The sequence below is a fragment of the Pyrus communis genome, chromosome 15 (assembly GCF_041283825.1).
Source record: "Pyrus communis isolate YQ-2024b chromosome 15, ASM4128382v1, whole genome shotgun sequence".
Classification (NCBI taxonomy): domain Eukaryota; kingdom Viridiplantae; phylum Streptophyta; class Magnoliopsida; order Rosales; family Rosaceae; genus Pyrus; species Pyrus communis.
This window is the reverse complement of record NC_142579.1, coordinates 16,300,908-16,320,426: the sequence shown is the minus strand read 5'-3', so window position 1 is coordinate 16,320,426 and position 19,519 is coordinate 16,300,908. Positions and strand designations below refer to the sequence as shown.

The following is a 19,519-nucleotide window of genomic DNA, read 5'->3' as shown; positions in this document are numbered from 1 at the left end:
TTTTATTTTTAGACAAATGATGACAGAATAAACTAAATTCATCCAAATTGTGAAATGGCAAAAATTTGAATTTAGAATCTAGTAACTGCAAAATAAAAGACTTGATACCCCAAGTCAATTCACCACTACCCGTGGATTGTAACATGGTTAAAGACTTCAAAATTAACCATTGAAATCCCCTTGCATTGCTTTGTGCGCTCGCAGAAATGTCCCTGTAGACATTGAAATTTCGATGAAATGAATGTTGACCAATAATTAAAATTTCAACACTCACGTGTCACATAAATTTTACACATAGCGTGTGACTCAACGAAAAATCGAAATAAATCGGAAAAGTCATCAAATAGGACATGTGTCAACACTTGGCAAAAATGATTTATTTCATTTGAATATTATATTCAAAATTAGGCCTTGAAAATTTCTATAAATAGAAGCCAATTTCATTCATTTCATTTCACCAATTCACATCACACCAAAACCTTGAAGCTTTGAAACTCTAAAGCTCTCAATCAAATCCCAAAGCATTAAGAAAACTCTATTCGTTCTTCATCAAATCCTCCTTCAAGATCAAACCCCGACGAGCCTTGAAGAAAATGTTCATCGTTCATCATCCGTTCATCCTAAGATCAAGCCCCAACGGCCATTTGGATCAACAACTTCAACAAATCCACAGACCCGTTCTTCAAGATCAAGCCCAAAAGCCCTTAAAGATCCGTTCATCAACTGTTCATCCTAAGATCAAGCCCTGACAGTCCTTTGGATCAACAACATCAATAAATTTGCACAACCGTTCATCCTAAGATCAAGCCCTGACGACCATTTGGATCAACAACATCAATAAATCCGCATAACTATTCATCCTAAGATCAAGCCCCAACGGCCTTTTGGATCAACAACATCAACAAATCTACACCCCCGTTCTTCAAGATCAAGCCTAAAAGCCCTTGAAGATCCGTTCATCAATCGTTCATCCTAAGATCAAGCCCCGACGACCCTTTAGATCAACAACATCAATAAATCCGCATAACTGTTCATCCCTAGACCAAGCCCCGATGACCATTTGGATCAACAGCCCATCCACATATCTACATTTTACGAAGATAGAATCAGAGGATCAAATTATAAAAGAGATTGTAACCCCAAAATTAATACAAAATATTATTTTGTACATGTGTTTTTGTTTCAAGAATTTCCGTGTTTACGGTCCCTCAAATAACGATTGAACCTCGCTAAAATGGCAGTCCATTCCATTTAATTCCAACAGGTGAGACTGGCAGATCAGAAACTGTTTAACAGCCTCTGGTCTTTTATTTTCCATTTTCTCATAATTAGTGATTTCTTTTAAAATATATTTTCTAAGTTAGTTCGAACTTTCATTTACATAATTTAAATTCAAAACTTCCGACTTATAAATTAAAATAAATAAATATTTAAATCTAAGCAAGTAGGAGATTTGTTTTTTTCTTTCCCTTCTGATTAAACGATATTTTACATAAAAAAAATGAGATAGTAAACTAAACCTTATAATGCTCTAGTAAAAATATGGTTAAAATTCATTTTTAGCACAAATTAAATTTAAAAACTTTTCACGAATAATACCACTGGAGCGTACAGTATATTTGCAAGTAGCAGTTAGAGACAGAACCTCAGTTCTTCCCTCATTCTTCTGGCTTGGGCCCCTGCAACTGAAAAATAGAAAACCGTTTCTAGGGTTTTGCAAATTCAGCAATTCTTCTCTTTAAATCATATCCACTTTAACCTCCCTTACAAATTCGGGATTCTGTAATTTGCTCAAGGTGGTCGTATTCCCCAGTTCAACTACTCCCAACTCTGATTCTCTCTTTCTCTACATTTGTTCCAATCCTCTTGCTGCCTTCCGCTAACTGGAGCTGTTTCGTCGTCGGTTTTAGGGTTTAAGTTGAAAAATTTGTGAGGTTTTTCTGAATTTTCTGCAAAGGTTTTATCTTTTTCGAATGGTTTTTGGGTGTTTTGTTTAGTATAAATTGTTGGAGGGGTGGGTGGTGAAAAGTGCATTGTTGGAATAGGATATGAATAGTGTATTCACTGAGCAGATACTTTCAGACAAGCTCTCCAAGGTCAACAGCACCCAGCAATGCATTGAAAGTATCCTTTTTCATCTTTTTATTTATTTATTTATTTTTCCCGAAGATTTCGCAATGCTCTTTTAATTTTCTCTGGATGATACTTGCTCGTTATTTGATCTAATTGATGAAGTAGCATATGTGATGTAATTGGTAGTTTGGGTTATCTGGTTTTCTGTTTGGGTTATGCTTGCTTGATGGGGATTGAATTCGAGTTCTCTCTCTCGACGTAGTTTTTCTAAAGTTTGAAACGTAAATAATAGCTGATACGAAATTCTGTGATGCTGCTATGAAACCGAATAGGGATTGTTTTCCCAAATTTATTGCTACTCCACCGTCAAGTGGTTCAATGGTTCAACGAGATGGTTTGATACTTAAGACAAAGTAGGCACACAACCATTCAGTTAACTCTATCAGTGTCATTAACTAGCCTCTCAAGCTTAGTGGGATGATGACTTCAGTAGCAAGGATGAAATGAGTTGTGAGAAAATGTATATACTGTTGATTTGATTAAAGTACTTTTCTTTCTGTAACTTTTTTGAAGGATGAGTTAGAACAATGTCCAGGTTTATATTTCTTGTTATCTTGTATGCATTCTGAGGAAATGATGTTTACTGTCTGTGGTGCCTTGACTTTCTAATAAGCTTTGTCACATTGGTGTATATTTCACCGGAGCAAAGCGGAACTGGTTGTCGCAACATGGGATAAACAATTCCGTAGTGCACAGATGGTTCAGAAAGTTCCTCTCTTGTATCTTGCAAATGACATCCTGCAGAACAGTAAGCGGAAAGGAAATGAATTTGTTACTGAGTTTTGGAAGGTTCTTCCAGCAGCTCTCAAAGTTGTTCACGACGAAGGCGATAATCATGGAAAGAATGTTGTATCTAGATTGGTAAGTCCCTCCTTTTATTTTGTTTCATATAAGCAATCCAGCTACTGCTAGCATGACCTGTAACTGTAAATGAAGATTAAAGTTCCGAGGAATTTGGAGTTGGGTATTAGGTTTGGTCACTATTCTCTTTTAAATCATCTTCCCTTCCTCTTTACGTGATCCAAGGAATGGTATGTTAATCATGTGAACCAATTTAAGAATTTTTTACCAACTGGTTTATTATTCTCTTTTAAGTTGTAAAGCAGAATGGCTTAACTTTGTTGTCGCTTACAAAATTGCTAGGTTGGTATTTGGGAAGAGAGACGAGTATTTGGGTCTCGTGCAAGGAGCCTAAAAGAAGTAATGCTTGGGGAAGAAGTGCCTCCACCGTTGGAATTCAGTGGCAAAAAGCGCCCTCGTTCAGTCAGAATTGTAAAAAGAGATTCACGCTCTATCAGAACGGTGAGAAAAAGGGCCTTCACTTACTTTTCTCATTTTGCTTCATTTTATTTCTTTTGGACGACCATCTCTGTTGAAAAAAGTCTTTGCTCAATTTGATACGTATTTATCTTGTACATTTGTACTTATTTTTGTCTAGAGATTTCTAACTTCGTGTTATTTGGAAAATAGAAACTTTCTATTGGAGGTCCAGCTGAGAAGATTGTATCTGCATTTCACTTGGTGATCAGTGAACATCCCACTGAAGATGCTGAGATGAGTAAATGCAAGTCTGCAGCTCACCGTGTAAGGAAGTTGGAGAAAGATGTTGACATTGCCTGTACTAATGGTAAACTAACAATTCTATACAGTTAACATTTATCGTTTTAACTAGAGTATTGACAGGAAATATTTTTAGCTGTTTCCAAATTACATCCTTTTACATTAGGGAATGGAAGTCTTGCTTTGATTTTTAAGAGAGTTGTTTCTTATGCATATTTTCTTTTATCTTCAGCTAAAGATCCAATGCGGGAAACTTTAGCGAAAGAACTAGAGGAGGAGGAAAATATTTTGAAGCAGTGTATCAATAAACTTAAATCAGTTGAAACCAGTAGAGTAGCACTTTTATCTCAATTAAAAGAAGCTCTGCATGATCAGGTATCGAATCATACCACTGTTTTCTTTAACTATTGAGTAAGTTTTCAATACTGAAACATGCAAATAAGCAAGCATGTAGTGCTCCTTAAACAAGACACTTTGTTTCATGGTGTATGCTTTTGCTGACTTAATAGAATCTTTTTTTTTTATTTTCAGGAATCTGAACTGGAGAATATTCGAACTCATATGCAGGTATGCCTCTAACGATTATATATTGGAAAACGTTGTATTTCTGCTTTTCAACTCTTATGTTTTTAAGCGATGTCAGACCACTAAAAAAAAAAAAAAAAAAAAAGTTTTAAGAGAAGGGAATATTAGGATGTTATAAATTTCACCATTCAATCACCATTCTATAGTATTTTTTATGGCAAGTCGTGGATTGCCCTGGTGGTTAAGGCCTTCCTCTTCAATCCACTGCTTAGTGTAGAATATTGCTTGTATAGTAGTTCTTGAGAGATTGTTTGATGGATCTGCTGGACATTGTATTTTCATGTTTTAGAATGCTATAAAACCTCATCTGTCACAAGGTAGCAACTGTAGCATCCACTTGACCACGAAACTGTTACAAGAAGCGGCAGCAAAAAATTCCTAGATCCAGTTGAGGTCATGGACCTGAATCAGTAGATCATTTTAACTCCATTTAAGATGTAATATAAATGGGTGGATGCTTAGGACTCATTTATGAGCTGCGTAAGACCCAAATGAAAAACACAATGAGTTACTGCCCTCTTCCACAGGTAGGTGCAAGTTCTGAGAAGACTGAAATGAAAACAGAATAGAACCTCTCATCAGTATCCTTATTTTGGAACTGTTCATTTGGTTAGTATGAGTTGTGATCTCCGGAAGTCTCTGAGATATTCTTGATTAAGTGTTTTACTGTCACACTTCCTAGTGCAAGAAAGTGGCTTTCTAATGGGCTTTCGGCTTTTTCAATTACAGTGCCTTGCTTGAATTTTCTATTCTGGTACATGGCTTGACTTCAATTTTAAACGATTTGTCAAGTGTTATCATAGTTCTCGGACGAGCAATGAAAAGATTCTGGAGCACCAAGTATTTCTTGGCGAGCTCAATTTTACGTATTTGTTCCTCCAATGATTGTAGCACGAAGTATTTCTTGGGGAGCTCTAATATGATCAGAATTATAAGTAAGCATCTCTTGCAAAATATGAGCAATACCAAATCCCTCCAGAGCAATCAACTATGGAGAAGAATTTTGACATTAGGACTTTTTTGCGTAATGATCTCTCTCGTTACTCTTGTTACTGTTCTGAGAAAGAACTTTGTTGCCGTATACTCCAATTCATAACCTGTTTTGTTGTCCAAATCACAACCTGTTGAGTTATTCATGGGTGACAGATGTAGGCTATGTTAGGGTGAGGGATTTTCAAGTTTCAAGGGGTTGAGGCCAAACTAACAAGGAAATGGACTAAAAAAATGTTAGATAGAGGGGATTAGAAATGCACCATGAGAAATACAAAGGCATGTACGAGGGATTTGTAAATGACTCCTTCCAAGTAGTCATTTGTAAATCCTTCTCACATGCCTTTGCGATACTCATGAAATGCATATCTAATCCCCACTATCTAATTCTGTAGTCTATTTCTTACTAACTGGGCCTCAATTCCTTTGGACTTGGAAGTTACCCAATTGGGTCGTTTATAGCTGGCCTGGTCTGATTGTATCATGTCAAGTTTTCAGCGAACTTTGTGGTAATAGATGCATTCAATTCCCATTTGTGGAAGTTCTCTTATATATCGTGTTAGCAAGCTTTGCACCGATCTCAGGCTAGTTTTCAGTACCTTGATTGTGATTATGAGGTCATGAAAACCATCCAGTAAATCAAGACGGTTGACATGCTGATGTAGTAATTCCTTCAAAGCCTGCTATCTTTTGTGCCCTCAGTTTATTTGATGTTGAAATAATTTTACACGTGGGCTTTGTTGTATTCTGCCAAAATATTTAGAACACGGGTCTCTCTCAAAGTCACTGTTTGCAGTCGGTACAGAGATCTGGAACACCATTGTTTAGCTTTGTTATTATAACAATAGTGCAGTGTATCATCTAACTGCGAAGTTGATATGTTATGTTTTGATGAGTGTAGGTAGCACAGGCACAGGTAGAAGAAGCCACCAACATGCGGAAGCGGCTCAATGATGATGATTATCTGTTTAAACCATCAAGTGCGACCAGTCCATTGACTGATGCAAATTCTAAAGGCGGACAAACACCTAGGAAATCAGCAGCAGCCATTGCAGCTTTGGTTGCTGACAAGCTTGCTGCTTCTAGTTCTTCTCAATCGATTATGACTTCAGTTCTTTCAACATTTGCTGCTGAAGAAGCGAAGAATGCTGGTTTGACAAAGCCCTCCACGTCTATGCCCCAAAGTTCGGGCACTGAATCAATATCCAAACCTGAGAGGTCCATGCCCGTATCAGATGCCAATGTTTTTATGTCATCACAAGCGCCTTCTGTGCAGCCAAGCCATTCGTACCAATCAGCATTGGTTCCCCAACCGCAGAATCAAGCCCCAACCTCTCAAGGTCAATTTCACATGCTTCCAAACCCACCCTCCCAACAATATTTACAGCCATCAGGAGGGGGCATGAGCCCATATGTTTACGGTAGCATTCCACCTTTGCCTCTAGGGCCACCACCTCGCCCACCTCATATGGTGACATCAATGGTGCCTTTGGCTCAGCAGCCATTGCAAATGAATCAGCAACCTGTACAAATTAGCCAGCAGCAACCAATACCCTCAACTCAGCAGCCTCCTCCCGCTCCTAGTTTCCGGCCACTTCAGCCACCCGGAATGGTGTATTATGCTCATCATCATTCTCAGTAAATTTGATAACTTACGTAGACAGTATAACCAATGTGAAATTTTGAGGAAAAGCATTCTGTAGCGAGATCAAATTTTTGTTTATTCATTTGGTGTCAGTGTTTTGACATTTTTCTTGGAGTTGGCATTTCGGCTCTCGTTTTTGCTCGTTTTTGCTCTTGGAGTTGGCATGTCGGTTTTGTAACATTAATCTTGAGTGGTTATTGTAACCAAATAAAAATGTCATATGATGTCTTTACAATGTGTATAAGATGATGTTTGCTAACTTTTCTGAAGAGGTTGATTTAGGACCTTGTAAGCGTCGCTCTAGCGCGGATTGCTGCTTCAAAAGGCTCGTCACCACTCCCGTGAATCCCCTCCTATCGCTTGCCACCCAGCAGGCGTCCACATTAATATTGACAGCTCCTTGATTCGGTGGAGACCAATGGACTCCATCTTCCTTACTCGTTGGACTGGGCAAAGACGTGGTGCTCGGTCTTGAAATTGTTTCTTTAAAGGCCGAGACCGAATGGGAAATAGCATCAATAACCCTTCTTTTGTAGATAGTTTGATTGTTGAATTGGAAGTCACACCTTGATTTCCATATATGCCAGCATGTATAGTCAATAATATATATATATATATATATATATATATATATATATATTAGGTTAATTAATTAATGGTCTGGTGGTATATTGGATAGAGGCTGCGTGTGTGTGTGTATATATATATTATTTGGAGTAGTGCTCTAATTATATATGTTAAGAGTACCAGTGAGTTATTAAACTGGTGTTATCTTGTACGTTCAAAGATGCATGGTTACATAACAAAAGGAATAACCAGCAATTTAACCACTAGAAGTCTAGAACGACAAGTGGATGGATGCATCGTGCATGTTATGTATAATTAAATGGCGGTTCATTAAAATTATAATGTCACTGCTGCCACTACATCTCCTGGCAAATTAAGGCCACAAATTAAGATTAATTCCACATCAGCTATGCTTATTGTGGGAAGAAATGGAGGGTCCCTCCCTGCCTACTTGGCAGTCAAAATGGGGTTACTTTAGCTGCAAATTACCACGACATCTTAAGGTAAAATTTTCAGTGTGATTGAACACTACGAGTCACGCAGTGTGATGCTGGGATTAACGGTTATTTCGATTGAGAACATCTTTTGATGTTATTTTGAATTTCCTCTTTAATATTTGTATGAGTTTTTAATATTTTCATAAAATCGCTATTGTTTTTCTCTATGATTCTAGAGAACAGTTTTTAAAAGTTTTATACTTCAATATCCTGTATTCCTTTAGGCCTCATTTAATAAGAGAATTGAATTTGAATAGATAAACAACTATTTCAAGGTCTGTTGAAAGACAAAATGAAACTTTTTGACCAACTTAGAGGTAGAAAATGAATTAACTAAAGAAAAGTTATTTGTTCCAATCCTTCACAAAACGGAAGGATTCGAAGAAAGAAGTTTTATTCATGTCTAATCTTCTTCTAATCACCTTAAAATGCAAAATCATTCTCCTTTAACTTCAAAATACCTTGAATTGAAAAAGTATAAATTTTGATTCAATTCTCTGTACAAAATAAGGCCTTAGTTTTAGAAGAACATTAACTGTAATTGTGTGGACTCGGACAACATGTTCTCAATTACATCCCACATCCTCTAATATATATATTCCAGTTGATCGAAATTGTTTGAGTACTGTTCAGTCTCTAATATTTAATCACATGCATTTCGTCATTTTAAATTCCATCATTTGACAATTCTTCAGTATTCTTTTTAGAGACGCAACCCTGCATGCATTTGCATTACAAAATTTAAGATTAATTAAAAAATTCTCAACTGATGAAATTTGATTTCTATAATTTGTGAGTTTTTTTGTTTGGCTATTCTAAAACTACAATGAAATTTAATGCATATCTCAAGTTATTAATGTTTGGTAAAAATGATTTCATTTCACACCGAATAATATTACAACTTAGGTATATATACACAAGTAGTTTGTAACCACAAAGAGAAACAAACTAACAGATTTCTTAACAACTAAGAAATATCTTTTGATGATATATTTACAATATTGCCCTTTATATCCCCCCTCAAACTAAATTCAGGAATTGAAGTTGAAGTTTGTCACAAAGAAAGATGAATATGGACTTAGGTAGAGACTTTGTGTAGATATCAGCCACCTGATCTTGAGTACAAACAAAATGCATAGAAATCTGTTTAGCCAATATTTTTTTCTGAATGCAATGATAGTCTATTTCTACATGCTTTGTCCGAGCATGAAAAATAGGATTTTTGGCTAGAGATATGGTAGAAATGTTGTCACACCAAAGTTGGGGAGAACTAGGCAAGCAATAACCTATATCCACCAATAATTGACATATCCAAGTAATTTCAGAGGCAGTGTTGGCTAGAGATCTGTATTTTGCCTCTGTGGAAGATTGAGCAACAATTGGTTGCTTCTTAGCACTCCAACCAATCAATGAGTTGCCCAAATAAACATTATTACCTTCAGTGAATCTTTTGTCAATGGCTTAACCAGCCTAATCAGCGTCTGAGAACGCTGTGATGGTGGGAGTAGTGGAACATTTGGAGAACCCAAACCAAGATCAAGTGAACCCTTAAGGTATCTGAGAATTCTCTTAACTGCTTGAAAGTGTGAGAGTTTGGGATTTTGCATGTATTGGCAGACAAGATTAACTGCAAAACTGAGATTTGGCCGTGTCCAAGTGAGATATTGGAGAGCACCAACTAATGAACAATACTCAGAAGCATTTTCACATGAGGGAGATGTATGATCAAGTTAGGAGGTGTTGAGTGGGGTACTGCATGGTTTAGCTCCAGTCATATTGGCCTTGGACAACAGATCCAAGATGTATTTGGTCTGTGATAGAAAGATACATGAGGAGGATCTTTTAACTTCAAGACCAAGAAAGTAGTGGAGAGGTCCAAGGTCCTTGATTGGAAACATGGAGTTGAGTTGTTCAATTACTTGTCGACATGCTACAGAATTGGGATCGGTGACCAAAATATCATCAACATAGATAAGGATGAAAATCATATATGGAACCTTTTTGATAAACAAGGAATGGTCACTTGTAGAGCCAACAAAACCAAGAGAGTGAAGAACACCATGAAGCTTCTCATACGAAGCTCTCAGAGCTTGTTTTAAACCATATAAAGATCTATGCAAGTGACATGCATGAGATGGCTTGGTTGAATCTTCAAATCCAGAGGGTTGTTGCATGAATAATGATTTATTGAGTGTGCCATGTAAAAAGGCATTGCTAACATCAAGTTGGTTAAAAAACCAATCAAATTGAGTTGCAAGAGTGAGAAATAGCCTTATGGTAACTGGTTTGGCTACGGGACTGAAGGTTTCAGTGTAATCTAAACCTTCTTGTTGATTGAACCCCTTAGCAACTAGTCGGGCTTTGTATCTGTCTATAGTGCCATTAGGTTTTCTCTTGATTAGAAAAACCCATTTGCAGCCCACAATATTCTGTGATGAAGACTTAGGAACCAGAGACCATGTACCAGTATGAATAAGAGCAATGACTTCTTCTTGCATTGCTTAGCATCAATGAGGATACTTTGAGGTTTGAAGGTAGGTATTGGGTATACAGTCCACAGAAAGATAAAAGGGTAGAGGGTGTTTAGTGGCAGTGATAACTTTAGGTTTGAAAATGCTAGATTTGGACCTAGTTTGCATTGGATGAGTGTTAATGGTTTGAATAGAGTTGATGGGAATGGGATCTGAAACTGCCAGTAGAGAACTTGAGATGGGAGTAGGGGGAATGGAGGGGGATAGAGTTGATGAGGTGGTATGAGTAGTTGTAGTAGAGAAAGGAAATGTGCAAGTAAGGGTAAATGGTTTAGTTGATCCAGACCGAGTATGTAAAGGTGGAGTTGAGGTTGGGAAAGTGGACAGATGGTGGAATGGAAAACTGTATTCATTGAAAAGAACATGTCTTGAACTGTACATTTTGTTGATTGTAGGATCAAGACACTTGTAGGCTTTGTGATTGAGGCTGAAGCCGAGAAACACACATGCCTTACTTTTAGGATCCAGTTTTGAGGAAGTATAGAGCTTGAGCCATGGGAAACAGGCACAACCAAAGACCTTTAAAACTTCATAGTTTGGTGCTTGATGATACAGAGATTCCCAAGGAGATTGTCTGGATGTAGCGGGCAATCTATTAATAAGATAGATTGCTGTGTTGAATGCCTCAACCCAATATATGTGTGGTACTTTAGAAGCTATCAAAAGAGTGTGAGTAGTTTCAACTAAGTGACGATGCTTGCGCTCTGCACACCCATTTTGTTTAGGTGTGTATGGACAAGTGAGTTGATGTTGAATGCCATGTGTAGCCAAGAAGTTAGAAAACTGAGTACTCAAGTATTCTCCACCATAATCAGACTTCAAAGTAATGATCTTGGTACACAGAGAGTTTTCAACCAGAGACTTTTATTGTATAAAAGTTGACAGCACATCAGATTTGCATTTTAAAGGATATAACCAGCAATATTGAGTATAATCATCCACAAAAATGACATCGTACCTAAAGCCTTGAGAAGAAGCTATAGGTGATGGCCCCCAAACATCTGTGTGGATGAGTTCAAGAGGCTTGCTAGTTGTACAAGATGTAGATACAAAAGGAAGCCTAGAACTTTTGCCTAATGCACAAAGAGGCTAGCTAGTTGTACAAGATGTAGATACAAAAGGAAGCCTAGAACTTTTGCCTAATGCACAATCGGAACATAAAGACTTAATTGTATTAGCTAAAACATAAATACAAGATTGAGAGTCAAATTTATTTAATCTTAACTGATGGGTGACCCAATCTTTACTGCATGAGAAGATTTTCCACCATAGGCCAGATTCATGCCATGCGGGCAATCACAGGCATCATGATCAAACTGATGACAAATCTAGCAGGGTTTTTTTCTTGTTGTAAGAAGAAAAATTATTTCGACCTCCACGATTATAGCGCTGATTGTTGGTGTGTGGGCAATTATAGTTTGTGGATCTCTAATTTTGAAGGGATTTGTGATTACCACGATTGAAGTGGCCTCGATTGTTAGGACGATCCATTCCACGACTTTGATTGTTGAAGGTAGAAGGAGACTAAGCCACAAACACCTGAGAGTTAGGGTTTGGTGCAGGGAGTGGAAGAATACCCGCATAAGTGTTGAGAGCCTAAAAAGATGATGTTTTAGAGATGTTTTTCTTGCGATTGGCTAGCTGAATCTGTCACGCCTCGAAAATATTTATTTTCGGGAAATAGTTCCAATGATAGGCCCAATTTCAATTTTTATATACAAAACATAAGATTTCCTTTTATAATAAAATTCCAAACTCCTTACTTAGTTCAATTTCTCAATCAAAGCTTTGTTTTGTTTATTTAATCTCACTTATTGTATAGCTGCATCTAACGTCTCATTAGACAGCCTACGTACCCTAAACAAGGATCAAGCTATTCGTAGTTCAAATTTCCAAAAATTCAAACTAAATCCAAATATATTCATTTAATCCAACATATACCATAATTGTATTAATATTCAAACCACAATAGTTAGGTCTCAAAAGTGTAATTAGAATAACGAAATTCGCATAAAAACACAATGTCGGCTCCCTAGCCGTGCGCCGCCGCACCTGCCGCCCCGGATCGCCTGAAAATTCAATTGTTTCTAAAAATTCTCAAAAATTACAAAAACAAAGATCTCAAAGAGTAGAGCAAACTTTATACCTACGGCCAAATCCAATTTGGCCTGAATAGGCTCCAATTTGCCTTGAACCATCCGGAAACCCTATAAATGGGTGGCCCCAAAACGTCACCTCCGGTACTCCGCCGCCCCTACCATTGTTTGGGCATTATTCCAGACCTCAAGGGGAGTCTAATGGTGGTGGAGATTGATGTAGCTTGCTTCAGATTTAGTTGATTCAAACCCACACCTGCCGCACCCCACTGTGCGGTTTCTCCTGATTTAAAGTCCAAATCTCTATATTTTTGGGATATAATAGGAAGAGGGAAGGTTGTGGAGGGGTTTCCAAGTGGTTGTTTGATGTAATTCACTGGAAAAAAGGGTGAAAACCCGTCGGAAATATGTATGGCACCGATCGGGTCGGGTCACCAAGACCCAGTCCCCATCCTCCGTTCTTTTTTCCCTCCTTTCTCTTCCCCATTCTCTTTCCCCATTGGTCACCCTCCCTCCATTCCTTCCTCATTTTCCTCCTTTCTATTCTTTTCTTTTAATCACAACCATCCATCATTTATTTTTTTTCTTCAATCACAGCCACACACGTGGCACAATTCATGGCTCCAAATTTCTGGAGCCTTCTAAATAGAAATAAAATTACCAAAATAGCCCTGATTTTATATGTTAATAACTCTTTCGTTATAACTCCGTTTCATGAGTGGTTTGCGCCTACACGTTCGTCAGTTCAAGCCCTATTCAAAATATAAATTATGACCTAAAAAGGTCTAAGGATTTTAAATAGTTAATTTCCAAACTTTAAACCTCGTAAGCAGTTTAATTTAAAACTGAACTCAAATAAATTAATATAAATTCCCGAAAAATAATGTAAACTCTCAATACCACGAATACATTAATAATTCCCATAACAAAACTTTACGATTTTCCCAATTCTATCTTTGGGACCGTACATCGATTTAATTTCGATTTTCTTCACATATTCACAATTATGAATATAAAATTCTTATATTTAAATTTTCAGGGTATTACAATCACCCCCCGTTAAAATAAATCTTGTCCCCGAGATTTCAACCATCGAATAGTGAAAAAGAACTAGAATTGTTTCCACCATTCCTTTAATGGTGAAAGATATCATAATCTCAATCTTACGACTTTATTTAAGCTCCAAAATAAGCATTTAATGAACAATAACCGTGATTCTCACTCACACTCTCAAATTCTCAACCACGTTCATTGGCAAAATAAGTATAAAAAATTCTAACCATGCCCATTGGCAAAATAAATATCCACATTAAGCCAAAATTTCTCATGGCCTCCATTGACTATACACATCCGTTAACACAATTCTTCTTCTAAATTTTTAACCACCATCACTGACGATACCAACATAAAAAAAAAAAACTCAATATTGGCAGCATACATATTATAAATTTCCAGCCATAACTATTTTCGGCCAATTTAATATCAAAATTCGAAATCATCCATTAGTAACCTAGTAGAATCTCGAAATTTTAGCCAAAGCTTTATAAGACAAACCGAATATCAAAAATTTCAACCAAATTCATTGGAAATTTCCAATCACACTCACTGATTAATGGAAAGAAGATTAAAGCCAAATTCGCAACACCACTAACATAAATTCTCATTCTATGATTCCTTTCATTTTCACAATTAACTAAATTGCCCATGGTAAAAATTTAAAACCTTTTAAATCTTCCTTTCAATCGCTTTTCTTTTTAATTTACTTCAAAGTGCAACCACAAATATAATAAATGAGTGACTCACTCATTCAGAATGTCATTCACATTTCATCAATTAAAAGAGAAAATTGAAATATGTAACACTCTATTGGCCAACAAAACTAAACCTTATTTATCACATAGCCACGAGAATAAGCGCTCGTCCTCAACTTGGTTCGCAATAACCAATTCAACAATGACAATTTATAACGGTAGTAACCAAACCAATCGAAATTAAATTTACAAACTTCTCCATCAGTTCTAGTTGTAATCGTCAGTGGCTAAGTAAACATCACAATGTCAAACCAAACCACTAAAATTGACATTAGCAAAATTCCAACCAAAACCATAGTCATTATTTTGGTGAGAAAATAAAAAGAAGTATATGAACATGTTGTCATGAACCCACAGAACACCCCCAAATTTGTCTCGATACCACATATGTATTTTGGCATGTCAAGAGGCAACCAATTGTGTAGAAAATAGAGCATCAATGAATCTCTTTAAACTAATAGTGGTCCAATAATTTCCTCTTACATTTACAAATCTAAAGTCAAATTCCAAGCCGTGACTATAGTGGCTAACAAAATATCATAATTTCATGCCATAATTCTTCTTATATTAAATGAACTCAAATTTCATTCCATAAATTTCATTCATATCCACCCACCATTCTCATTATAATGGCAAACCATAATCCCAGTTTATAATTTCATTCCCCTTCAACAAATCACCATATCTTCCGCAAATATTAACATTTCCAACCACATTTATCGTTGGCCATAACATTTTAAAATTTCTATCTACACTTATCATTGACAGAACAATGATTTCACCATCATTTTCTTTTATTTCAATCAGTGACTAGTAGGTTAGAAAAAGATTGTAACATACCTGGTCAATACACATCATTTTCTTTTTTCCTTCACATCTATGGGCCTTTCTCGCCCAATCTCATATATCCACCCTTATATCCACGGGCCTTTTTCGCCCCATTTCACATTCATGCGGCTTTCTTGCCCAATCTCACATATCCACCCTTATATCCATGGGCCTTTTTGCCCAACTCACATATCCACCCTTATATCCATGGGCCTTTTTGCCCAATATCCATGGGCGTTTTTGCCCAATTCAATTTCTCAAGTGTCAGGTATAATACAAATTCTCCATCTACTTATCACCGCCTCACAATCACCTTAACATTTAACATTTTCATAATGCATAGCCTAATATCGATTCAATTCAAAATCAATCCAAAACTTTAATCAAATGCTCATCTTCGAAGCTATAACATGAATACGATATTTTAAAATTTTCCTACTCCCATTCAATTCAATTCAAAGCATCATAATTCACAATATATGCATTCCACATAATTTCCGTCATTCTCATAGAACTTATGAAATAATGCAATATAAACACAAATCACAATTCCCATTAACGAAACTTTCATATTTACCAAGTAAATTGCACCACAATCATAATACAATTTATTTATGTATTTCACATATAAAACATGAATGCCACTTTATTTCTAAAAATATGAATTAATGCAACCACAATACTTATCATAATGCACACCAACAAGACTCATGAATAGTTCATCTCGTAGAGTAGGATTATTTGCTTTGATACCATTTTGTCACGCCCCGGGCCTGAAAATAAATATTTTCAGGCCCGGGGCGTAACCGAAACTCTTTGCTAAGGAGCAAGCCATGTAGTTCATCAATTGTTGAAGATTCGAGTTGGAATTGAATGGCATCAACAAACGAGTCATACTTTGGGGGAAGACCATGGAGAGTGATAGAGATCAGACTGGAGTCTTCAACTGGAGAGCCAGCATTGGTAAGAGCATCAGCTATTTCCAAAACCTCTAATTGACTTTAGAGTAGAGCATGTTTAAAAGAGATAAAAACTTTAAATATAAAATTGAAAGTTGACAATACATGTGTTTTGACATCCTTAAAACTTTTGTTTGCCACTTGATATGTTAGATTAAACTATTATTTTATTACGTTAAACTCTTATGATAAATGTATATGCCAATTCGAATACAAATTGTGGTCAACGAAATTCTTAACCTGTCGTTTATGGGTCTTGCAATGGAGAAAGTATCCACGAAGTGAACATGCGCGCGCGCGCACACCAACACATTTATAATTCCAATTTTTATCTTGGAAAAAAGAAAAAGAACAAGGAAGATGCACGTCCAACGTTAAAAAAAAACAGTAATAATGCAATGCTCTCTTAGAAAACAAGACCTAGTGCTGGGAAGGACACACAGAAACACAGAAACCCTAAAACCCACAGGATGTAATAAAAGAATTAATAGAACAAATAACAGTGTCATCCCCAAGCCCTCTTTATCTACGCAGACACCGCACTTAACTATAGACTTCATCCCCACAAAAAATTTCGCTTGTTCATGTGGAAATCGGTATGAAATGTTTCTAACCTGAGGAACGAATACTTCTGCAACTCCAGAACGACCATAAGCTGGAACTGAGAACAACCTACGACTGTATTCATGTGTCTAATCGCAATTTAACCCGCAAACCTCCACTACGGGGCCATCTTTTGACACAAAGGGATTGATTCGAACCCACATAACAGTTAATATTGACGCCAGTAGAATGGACCAAACCACAACGATGGTGGGCATCCTATCTTGTTTCCCCAGCAATCCCTTGAGGAAGGGGTAGAGATGCACAATGACCCAGAAGGCAAAAAATAGCCGACCAAACAATGGACCCCATGAATCATACCCGTTATTGATGGCGTCTGAAATGCCCACGACAACCCCGACTATGTTTATTATTAATAAAGTTGTAGGAGGGATCAATAATGATGTCCACTTGAAGATGTAAAGTTCGGAAAATGCTCCATCATCTGCTGCCTTCGATGTAACTGTGAAGCTTGTGTTAACACCAGCCAAAACCTTGAGTAGACCCTGGAACAGAGCAAAAAGATGTGACGAAGCGCCTCCAATTACCCAGAACTGCTCATTTCTCCACCAGTCATCAATCCCGACGCCACCCCATTGCATCTCAAGGATACCAGTTGCAGCTATGGATATGAAGAGAGCCATGAAAATAATGCTGGCATAGTTGCTTATCTATACATTCAAGTTCAGAAACCAATAGTTAGAACAGGCATGATAAAATGTACCAGCTATATAAGCCGAATCAAGGATTTAGCTTTTGGATTAAAAACTAAAGTATTAAAGGGATGTGCAGTTTTACAATGTTAGGCTTTGCCCAAAGTGTACGAGCTACGCACTTGGTTCACAGGATTTTACTGTTAATCCTGATATAGAAAATTGCGCTCACTTCATATTCGAGAGGAAGTTTGAAAATAGGTTTAATACCTAATAGACTAACCACCTTCATTATCATACAACAAGTAACATTTGCACACAAATCACACTAAAAAGATGAAGACCAGAAAATAAATCTCATCTTTAACCTAGTTTGTACTGTATTACCCAGTCATTTACTGTGTGAAAAACATTCTAGCATAAGGCCACCAAATTTGAAAGGACAAGTATTGATGATTCTAATAATATGAAAGTATAGCACATTCAACGGGCTAAATATGTTGCTTGAGAACCCAAAATATGCAACTCAAATCAGCATACGACCTATTATGCTCCAATTAAGCATCTTTCCCACACAACAAATAAAACAGAAAAGAGAGATTAGAGTTACCTCAGGGACAATGAATTTCCCAGTCAGAAGACAGATGGCTGGTAGACTACAGTAAACGATCAAGGGAATGGAGGTCCACGGATATACAACTGAGTTTATATACGAAAATCGTTCCAACCATTTCAATCCACTCCCATATGCATACCAGATTGGGCAATGTCTACTAAGGAAGATCTCAACAGATCCAAGGGCCCACCGAAGAACTTGATTTAAACGATCAGAAAGGTTAATAGGAGCTGATCCTTTGAATGCTGGACGTTTGGGTATGCAGTAGACAGACCGCCATCCATAGCAGTGCATCTTAAATCCTGTTAGAAAATTTTGATCATTTTCATACTAAGAAACATAATCAGGACTGGGAGTGCGATTGCTCGAAGAGTCAAGAAGAAAGTGAGGCGGCGCCGCCATAGATCCATCAATGTGACCAGCAAGGTTGTAGTGGCGAAAGATCGGGGCAAAGAGAGCACTCCAGGTCAGGTAATTGGTGGCGGTGAGCTTGATTGACACCATGGATCCGATGTTTTGGATCATGATTGAGGTAGAAATTGAAGAATTAGGGTTTGGAGAGGCAGTAAGAAGGGGATGAACTGGAGAGGCAGATTCCGTCAAAGAAGATGCCATTGACAGATTGATAATGAAGACAGAGAGGAAGAGAAGAATCAATCGAGAGCACGATCAAAGATCTTGAACACGATTGAAGAATCGATCAAGAAAATAGAGAAGAAGAGCGCAGAAAGAAGCGGGAATTTTGGGATCGAAGAAGTGGGAGTCGTTAGACAGAAAAGGCGAGTGATACCATGTTTGGTAAAAATGATTTCATTTCGCACCGAATAATATTACAACTTAGGTATATATAAACAAGCAGTTTGTAACCACTAAGAGAAACAAACTAATAGATTTCTTAACAACTAAGAAATATCTTTTGATGATATATTTACAATATTGCCTTTTATAATTAATACATAAATGAGAGAGTAGTTAGCAAATGTTCTGGTGTTGGCATCATCAGTGACGATTGTGGGTAATGCTGGTGTTGGTTCTTTGTGGTGGGCAGGCCAATAGTGATAGGAGTAGCGGTGATGGTCATAGAGATGTGATATCATAGGTGGTGGTGGCGCCAATGGTGTTGGGAGTGGTAATGATGATCGTGAAAATGTGTGGTGGCTGTATGGTGGTGGTGGTTGTGATATCGTGGCAGTAGAGGTGATGATGGTGGAGATGTTGGTGGTGAGGTTGGTGGCAACGACTATAGTTGTGGGATTCGTGGTGATGTCCTTAGAAATGTGGCCGTCATATTGAGTGGTAGTGATGATGTGGGAATAAATGGTTGTTTCACTTTTTTATTTTTTAAATCTTACTCATAGAAATTTAGGAATGACAATTACTTACACGGAATAGAAGTTTGAAATTTCAAGTGTTTGTTCACCTTGGAATTCTAAATGTTTATGAAT

General features: G+C 37.2%; 2 protein-coding genes across 2 annotated transcripts; one reads left to right on the top strand and one right to left on the bottom strand.

The window, feature by feature from the left end:
* Positions 1–1,621: 1,621 nt before the first annotated feature.
* LOC137709740 (uncharacterized) lies at positions 1,622–7,148 on the top strand. The gene is made up of 7 exons (XM_068448723.2): positions 1,622–2,124; positions 2,747–2,994; positions 3,277–3,435; positions 3,604–3,760; positions 3,926–4,068; positions 4,225–4,260; positions 6,170–7,148. Exons 1-7 carry the CDS (start codon positions 2,049–2,051, stop codon positions 6,908–6,910), a joined length of 1,560 nt encoding a protein of 519 aa, XP_068304824.2. The 5' UTR covers positions 1,622–2,048; the 3' UTR covers positions 6,911–7,148.
* A 9,203-nt stretch (positions 7,149–16,351) lies between these two features.
* LOC148690585 (cellulose synthase A catalytic subunit 2 [UDP-forming]-like) lies at positions 16,352–18,893 on the bottom strand. Its single transcript, XM_088687007.1, has 2 exons — positions 18,069–18,893; positions 16,352–17,476 (listed from the first exon to the last, which is right to left on the bottom strand). The coding sequence occupies exons 1-2, from the start codon at positions 18,366–18,368 to the stop codon at positions 16,895–16,897; spliced, it is 882 nt and encodes a 293-aa protein (XP_088543133.1). The 5' UTR covers positions 18,369–18,893; the 3' UTR covers positions 16,352–16,894.
* Between the last annotated feature and the right edge of the window lie 626 nt (positions 18,894–19,519).